The sequence below is a fragment of the Lactuca serriola genome, chromosome 5, assembly GCF_051521515.1.
Source record: "Lactuca serriola cultivar US96UC23 chromosome 5, Lser_US96UC23_V15, whole genome shotgun sequence".
Taxonomy (NCBI): Eukaryota; Viridiplantae; Streptophyta; class Magnoliopsida; order Asterales; family Asteraceae; genus Lactuca; species Lactuca serriola.
The window spans coordinates 177797722-177806686 of NC_136412.1; the positions used below are offsets into that span (position 1 = coordinate 177797722).

Consider the following 8965-nt stretch of genomic DNA (forward strand, 5'->3'; position numbering starts at 1 on the left):
ATATATTCAGTTTTTTGTTGTCTTTTTTATTTTATTTTTTAAATATCAGTTTTTTATTTCTTTATTTTAGTTTTTTTTAATGTACATTTAACATAGATGCTTTGACAGTATTTGTACAAATTAAACAAACCATTTTGAAAATTAAATTTTAGTCATCTTAAATTAAAATATCATGACACGTATAGTATTTCTTAAGATGCAAAAACTTCAACATTAAACATATAATATTTTTTAGTTAAAATTACAATATTTTCTGTTAAAAAAAAACTACTGTTTTCTCATATAATTTCTTATATTCACAGGTATCTATATTTCTTGAGGTATTATTTTGTCGGCATGGCCTTTACGTTCTCATAATAAAACAAAGAATATTGTATAAATATCATATATTAATTGTAACGTTTTTGAGTCTGCTTCTAACAAAGTTGTCGATCATCTTTTTTTTTTTTGGTAACAAACAATGTTTGAGGGCTTTTACCTTAAAACTTTTAATGTTTAATATTGGAGTTTTGCACTTAAAAGAATATTGTATCTGTAATGGTAGTTTTAAGAGGTTAATATTTAATGTTCAGAATGGTTATAATTTGTGTAAACAACATCCGAGCATCTATCTTAAACGTATATTAAAAAAATAAAAAAAGAAAACTGAAATAAAAGAGAATTAAAAAAAAAGTGATATTTAAAATAAAATGACAGTAAGAAAAACTGAAAATATAGGAAAAATGAAAAAAAAAAAATATATATATATATATATATATATATATATATATATATATATATATATATATATATATATATATATATATATTAATTTGGTAAATACTAATTTGGAAAAAAAAAAAAAAAAAAAAAAAACTGAATCATATTTTGACACTGGTAAAAAGTTAAAACACAGCAGTAAGACAATCAAGTATTGGTCAGGAAAAATCAAAGTAGCAGAATTTATCAATTCAAGATGAAAAATGGGACCATTTTGAGTTTTTGACACGTCCCTTTTATAGCCCCACCCAACCCAACCCACAGGCATCTCTTCAAAGATGTACAACCTTTATTACACATGGCCAGTTATTCACCACCACTAACATGGGCCCCACAATACGTGGGGCTCACATTCAAAATGTGTGGGCCCACGAATCAAATGCTTAGTCAAGATCTATTTACAACCACATCATCGAACTCTCGTGAGTCGTGAACAACATTGTATAACATCAGAGTTAATTTATTGAGATCATATTCATACACATCAATTGTGTACAGAGGCTGACATCAGGATCAACATCAATGACAGCCGTTGATTTTGGGAGGAACGGTTGAGATCCCTTGTTTGGAAAGCTCTGATATGACACTTTCAGTAGATGGAGGTTTCAGGCCCAAAGGCAATGGTAGCCATGGCTTATTTATTGCTTCCTTCACCACCTTGTCAATGACTTCATCTCCCTACAATAATTATAGCACTTCCATATGTCACAACAATGCAAAACACTGACAAAAAATGGAATATGATTATATGAATATGAAAAAATTATAATCCTCATTCTCAATATGAGAAATGTACTTTGTTTTTTTTTTTTTTACTAATAATAGCAAAGTAATTAATTATATTTGTTACCAATAACAAAAATATAACTTCTGTTACCGTTATACTCATAACAAACAACCTATTTATACTTTTACCAATAGTTGCAAGCTACTACTCACATTTCGATGCAGGGAAATGCAGTTTATTTGTTATGTATATTGTTATTATCGGTTAGGAAATGTAAATATATTCTCATTATGGGTAAGGAATTGTAAATATGTCATGATTATGTGTATAGAAATCTATGTACACTGCAATTATGAGTTACGATATTCAATAAAAAATTATAAATTGCTATCATGGGTAAATAAATGTTCTTACATTTCTATTGTAGGTCAAAAAAATTAGGTACGTTACCTTTATTAGTAAAAAAAAAAAGTAAAATGTTATTTCTCGCAATTTGTGCTATATATAACACTTAACACTAACCCTAAATCACTCATAGTTAAATAACACTTGGACGTTCAAAAGTCAAAAAAATTGTGGGGCGTAATCCCAATCGATCGGAAGCAATGACTTTTGACTTTTGTGTTTTAATTTTGAGGTCAAACAAAGACACCATACTTCAAGTTAATTTGATGATTATATTATAATTTTTTTGGGGTTATGAAGTAAACTGTAGTAAAAAGAAAGGATCGATATGAATTTTTAACTCCAAAAGTTGTGTTTCACCTCAAAAATTCTAACCATGACTTACGGATAATAATATCATTCTAGAATGTCACATTTGTAATGTGGTATAACTTAGCAATCAATATTTTCCTCCAAAGCTGAAAAATATATGGTATTCTTGACTTGAGAAGTACTTTTATAACCACAAAAGTCAAACCCTATAAAGATATGGTGAATGTAAATACCGGATAATGGTCAAATGAATTATTTGGCATGGTTCGGTTACTCTGAAATTGTGAAACATTCTGCAAAATCGTTGATAAGTACATATTTTGTTAATTCAATGCAAACAATGACAAAAAGGGTTAAATGTAAGAAATAGCAGAGTACTTTCATTGATTTGTTTATTATAACTTTCTATAAAATCTAGCAATATCATCAAAATACGAAACAATTTTGACTGCTATAATTAGGTTAGAGTTTTCAATTGATAGAAGGGGATAAGAAAGAAAATGAAGTAATTTAAAGAAATTAAACTAGTATGCTATAATACACAAATAAAAGTACAATGTTATTTCTTGCATTTAATCCATTAGAAAAAAGCATACTTACTTGAGGAAAAGATGGGTGAGATGGGATGGTTGGGCAGCCCCAAGTTTCGGCTTGTGTCTGGAACATGACAAAAACACACCCAAAATCAACTCCTAAAGTTCAATAGACTTACAAAAAGAATGACAAAAATGATATATTAGTATCGAATGACGAGTTTACCTCTGGATAGGGATTCCACAACCAACTTACAGAAGAATGCCATGTTGGATAATATGGTGGGCCCCACGTCTGAGGTGGAGGAGGGTAGCTGTGTGGAGGTGGCCAAGTAGGATATACTTGGTTAGAATGATATGGAGGAGGGTAGGCCATAATGGGCTTTTGTGGATAGTAGTTTCTTGGTGTTGAATGGTGTCTAGTTTGAGGCCATTTTCTGCCACTTTCCTTAGGCAAAATATGTCTCCGTTGTAATCTATATTTCTGCTTAAATCATAACGAAAATATATGTTTAGTTTTAGATAAAAACAATCATGGAAGTAGATATAGGATAAACGACTGGACAAGCTTTCTAGGGCTATTTGAGACGATGAAGATGAGAAGGGCATTCACATCTTTTTCACATACAAAAGATCAAGACCGATTCCGTGTCCCACCATTTTGGGAAAAACTACAATTATTATCCTATTGTCCCTGTCAACAATGCATGCCAAATGCAGTACAACCTGTCATATCATGTGTAAGAAACAAATGTTTTTTTCTAACCTGGAGATGACTTGCGACATTATGCCTAGTTAAACCCTCTACGTTCATAAGTTCTAATATACGTGAAGGTATGGCTTGATCAACACCAAGTTGCTCCACGGCTTGTACGAATTTCTTGTGTAGTTCACTACTCCAATCTACCTGAAATACTCACCCTATTTAAAATCACAAACAATAGAATCACACAAATGTAATCATGGTGCACCAATGCATGTTGGCTCCCACACAATGGATTTTCTCAAATATATATGAAGCACAATTTACATCATACATAACATACAAGTATGTATTAGGTACGAGCATAACGTGCTTAATTTCAGGATTAATCAAAAAAGTATATCAATCATCATCTTTACCTTGACCTTTCTTCGACCAGATTTACTAGAACGTGAAATGGGATGCTCGGATGCTTCATTTTGCTTCTTACCATCTTTTGGATCGGGGCAACATTCATTACTTGAAGGCTTGTTGATTCCCTCTTCCAAACTCTTTGAGAAGTTTGTCTCCATAACATTATCAACGACTAAATGATCATCACAAGTAATTTCGACGAATTTGGACTCACCATCATGTTCTACGCACTCTTTCTCAGTTGAGAGATTCGTTTGATCTTCATTATCAACATGCCTCATTCCTTGCTTCAACTGTGGGGTCGATGGAGCATGATATTTATCGCTTTCAACCGATACCTCCTCATTATGTTCTTTATTTTGAATGATTTCTTGCTTTATACCTACTTTTTCCAAACGAATCAAAGCTTCCTCGGATTTCAACGGTTCATTTTCATCCTTAGCTCCTGCATTGAACGCCTGCTTGAAGTTTTCACAATCCCATTATCAGAAAACAAGTAAAAGGTAATGAATTTATTAGTTCACTATAGAAAATAAACTTACTAACCTTGTGAGCCACATGTTGCCATATGTTTCGGAGTTTATCTTCGGACAATGGTTTCTCAAGGAACTCGACTGCACCAAGCTAGAAAACAAAGCACAGGGTCGGGATAATTGACACTTTTGTATTTCCTTTGACTTAATCTCACATTAATATTTATTTCTGTTATTTTTCTCAAATATCTTTTAAACTTCCTTTTTCAAGATGATACTTAATAGGGAAAAAACAGAAGCGTTGCCTAAGACTAGATGGGTAATAAAAATATGACTAAATGCAAGAAATAGCAATATGCTTTCAATTATTTGTTCATTCAAATGACATTGGTAGATTATTTAAAGTGCAATACATTAATACTACAAAGTGAAAGTACAATGCAGTAAACAACAAATATATAGAAGTATTTTTCTTTTTATTGCATTTAACCTTTAAAAACAATCTTGTGTTGAATAAAACTTACTGCTATGCACTTCATCATGGTACTGATGCAATTCACATCTGAAGTCACTGCAATCAAAACCGAAAGAATCTTAATTTATGTTCGTATATAAAGATTTATCATAATACAAATTTAGATTAGTGATTCACGAGGCATACTGATTATAGGCAAATCTTTCGCCGTTTCAAGAAACTTAAACCTTCCATCTTCGTTACCTGCTCTCACCTGTCACAAAATATAAAAATACATAAGACACTTCAAATTGAATCCAATAAATCGCTCAAAAGGTACCACTTTGTAACACCTGGAAAATATTAATTTTCGAAAACTTAGCACCATCAATATACATGTCGTCAAAAAGTACATCAAATTCGAAAAACTTGAATACCTCTACTATAGCTACATGGAAGCCTTTAGATTTGTCTGAAATCGCCGACAATGCATCATTCTCACTATAGAAAGCAGAAACTGTACACATTAATGCCAAAGTTAGATAACCTCCAACGTATACGGTGAATATATGCGATAATAAAGAGCTTATAAACTTGAATACAGATTAATTAGGAGTGTTCAAAAATATTAGATATCCGATACCCGATCCGAAAATCCAATATGCGAAATTTATTTATTTAGTATTATGTTTTAACTGAAAAGGAAAAAAAATCGCATTATTATTTTATAGACTTCTGATTTTTTAAATGGTCTTACTGTACATCTGATTTGAGTTCATGAGTCAAAATGTAAGTTTTGTTTTGAACCCTTCAAAATTGAAGCTAAATACTATGGAAGATTATAGTGAATTAATTTTGTATTAGGTTTAAACCCGTGGAAAACACAGTCGAGAAAGAAAAACACTATTCAAAAACATAATGATTAATCGATGCTTTGTCAAATTTCCATTTACCAATTTTATTATAAATTTTAAACAAAAGAGTTTATGTAATTTGTCATTATTTTAATAGTCAGGTAGCCATATCTTAACATTATGTAATAGTTAGGAAGTTTATATAAAACTTTTCTAAAAACTACAAAGGTCTGTGACTCCATGTGTATCATCAAGTGATTGAATATTGATGGCGTGTAGCAAGTTAAAACATAAAGAGATGAAACTAAAAAAGAATAAGTTTATCTCACAATCTTAGAGACATCACACCAGTTAATATACCAATAGTAATTTGCAATTTTATAAAATGTCATTCTTGATTATAGCAATGAAATTTACTCTATATACCAATAGTTTATACTTTACTACTTATGAGTTTGATCTAGGGATAAGATTTAAAACCGGAAACCAGAACTGTTAGAACCATAATATATAAAATCAGTCCGGGTTTCGGGTTTAAGAATGTCTTTATCTGGGTTTCAGGTAATCCAGGTTTAGGCCCATCGGGTCCGGATAAACCCAAGTTTAAGAACCGGTTTTATAGGCGGGGACCGGTTTTATGGTCGAAACCGGAATTTAAAGAGTTGGTTTTTAGTTATGGTTTGTAAGGAATTGTGACTAATTTGCCCTTGTAGTCATAAAAGATTTAGAGGTATACAATAATAGATAAACAAAATGTTTCACTTTTATTAAACAGAATCACAGTGTAGCAACATATGGTTCAAAATTGTTTGTTATTGATTTACCATACATATAGATATTAAACAGGATCACAACGTTAAACATGATCCTATTTGAAAGATTATATTTCAACTGTTTATGTAAATATACTTATAGTTAATTTAATAAACTAAACTTGATATTCAAATATGCATGTGGTAATGTAACAAAACTAAGTGAATTTAATCAAATTGATAAAATGAATTGGCGATATGCTTGTGGCAATGGAAAGCAAAATGGGGCCTTATTAACAAAAATATATAATTAAAAATTTAAAGCCCTAGCGTGTCGAATTTAATTTTGGCTAGGATTAGGATTCCTAATTTATTGCCTAATAATCCATAGAATTTAATGTGTCTGATTAGTAATTTAACTTTTATGTGAAATAGGTTACAATGAGATGGACAAGTGGCAATAAATTGATTTATTTATTAGAATAGAAATAGATAGAGGTATTATTTGTTTAAGTAAATAGATTTACTTCAAAACTCATAAAATAATTTTATGCTTTATTTCTCAATCTTATAACAAACACGGTAGTGCCTAAAATGAGTATATACAATCTACAACATATGATATACGAATTAAAATGAATGTTACTGGAACGAAAAGATTTTTTTTTTCTTAAAATTTTCTTGCACAGCATATGACTAAGACAATCTCAAGAACAGAAATTATAACAAAGTAAAGAACTTCAACTAAATATGTGGAAAAGTCATGCACAATAAATAAATTCGCAACTAAATAAATCAAAAACAATTTGAAGTTAAAGTAACTAACCAACATAATCCATTTCTTCAAGTTTTGATTTTATTACATTTGCAGAATCGATATCTTCATCAAGGAGCAAGACTCTAAGACCCTTCGGAAAATCTTTCCACCCTAATAAATCATTTGCAGTGCAAACCATAGCTGTCTGGCATCGTTTATATCATCAGATCTCTCAAATCATCATTAATTTTCTCATTTATAAACTCTGCATAAAAATTCACATCGATGTTAATTTCATCAGTTTTGGATCCGCATAACATGATGCATGTTTTAGAATCTTGATGGGTAGATCAGTGATAAGATATATTAGTGTTGAAGATATGGACCTCATTCGAGCGAAGTAATAATTGATCTGATGATAGAATAATAATATATGTAACAAATATATTTTAATTAATAAAATTTGCAAAATCTAAACAGCAAATGATTTCCTCATAATAACTTTCCTCACCTGAGAATTCATAATTGAAGACATCTTGTTTATCGTAAGTACGCATAGCCATAGATATAAAAAAAATACTCAAAAAGTAGATTCACTTTTAACAATGACTCAAAGTATTAAAAAAAAAGCATATAATATTTGTAGGTCATAACCCATGATGCAAATCACATGTCGATTATTCACACACACTGACGGAATACAAAACACATAGAAGTTCTTGCATCTTGATGTTTTTTTAACATAAGTACAATCTTCCGTTGAAAGATGAATAATGAAATCAAGAAAAGATTCGATTTATGTGAGCATCTAATATGTGTTTGGAATGAAGATTCAGTGTGGCAAAACAACAACAGATGGAATTTGTCAAGAAAGATTCGATGATTAGCTTAAAAAAGAAAGCTTTAGAGGTCAGAGGAAGAACACAAAAGGGTAAGTAAATATACAGTAAAAAAGGCTGACAAATGAATGCAAGTTTAATGGAAGAGTAAGAAAAGCGAAAATTAAACTTACACTTGATTCGTCGAATGAAGTAAATATAGAAGTGAATCCAGTTGAAGAAAAAACATGAACAAGAAAAGGAGATATATATTTAGGATCTTTACTAAAAAGGATTAAAGAAAAACTATGGGCGCTACTGTTATGCCTTTCCTTGTGTTAGAGAGAGAGAGAGAGAGAGAGAGAGAGAAGAGAGAGAGAGAGAGGAGTATATGCAGAAAAAGAAGAAAAAAAGTTCTGCACTAATTGGTCATGAACATCTATCATTGTTCCAACCACCATATTTAGATATCTTTGTCCAAGATTTTGATTTTGTTTTTTATTGATAGTCTATTACAAACATCAACTTATTTGACATATTTGACATTGTTTTATACATACAAAGTATTTTTTTGAGTTGTTACCGATTTTATTAAGCAAACTATAAAACACTCTTAAATTTGTAAACAAATACAATTTATTGTGTAAAAGGAACCAACTTATGGTTTACATGAGTTCCGTTTAAATGTGGATTGACATCTATTGTACAGACGTATGGATAATGTTATTCTGTGATAATAACAAAGAAAATATGTTGTTTGATATTCTCAATACATTCAATCTTACATAATTATTGTCATTATACGTATTCTTACTAATTAAATCGTCTAAAAAATTATTTTAGATTTTTTTTTATTCTCATTTTGTTAGAATGTTGTCAGGATATATTTATTGAGTTGTATTCTGTAAGAATGAAAATGAGTAGTTAACGAAGCACAAAAATAAATAAGAATTACTGAGAATACATAAAAATGACAATAGTTGTGTGAGGTTGGACGTATTCAT

General features: G+C 30.2%; 1 protein-coding gene across 3 annotated transcripts; it reads right to left on the reverse strand.

Annotated features, from left to right (window-relative positions):
- Positions 1 to 1026: 1026 nt before the first annotated feature.
- APRR2 (CheY-like two-component responsive regulator family protein) lies at positions 1027 to 8394 on the reverse strand. Of its 3 annotated transcripts, none has more exons than XM_079001360.1 (12): positions 8156 to 8394; positions 7213 to 7408; positions 5218 to 5297; positions 4988 to 5054; positions 4851 to 4897; positions 4400 to 4477; positions 3859 to 4311; positions 3503 to 3643; positions 2963 to 3220; positions 2804 to 2860; positions 2437 to 2496; positions 1027 to 1437 (listed from the first exon to the last, which is right to left on the reverse strand). In XM_079001360.1, exons 2-12 carry the CDS (start codon positions 7340 to 7342, stop codon positions 1279 to 1281), a joined length of 1530 nt encoding a protein of 509 aa, XP_078857486.1. In that variant the 5' UTR covers positions 7343 to 7408; positions 8156 to 8394; the 3' UTR covers positions 1027 to 1278. The 3 variants fall into 3 exon arrangements, with proteins under 3 accessions (XP_078857486.1, XP_078857487.1, XP_078857488.1); XM_079001361.1 differs by lacking the exon at positions 8156 to 8394 and adding an exon at positions 7655 to 7789; XM_079001362.1 differs by lacking the exon at positions 2437 to 2496.
- Between the last annotated feature and the right edge of the window lie 571 nt (positions 8395 to 8965).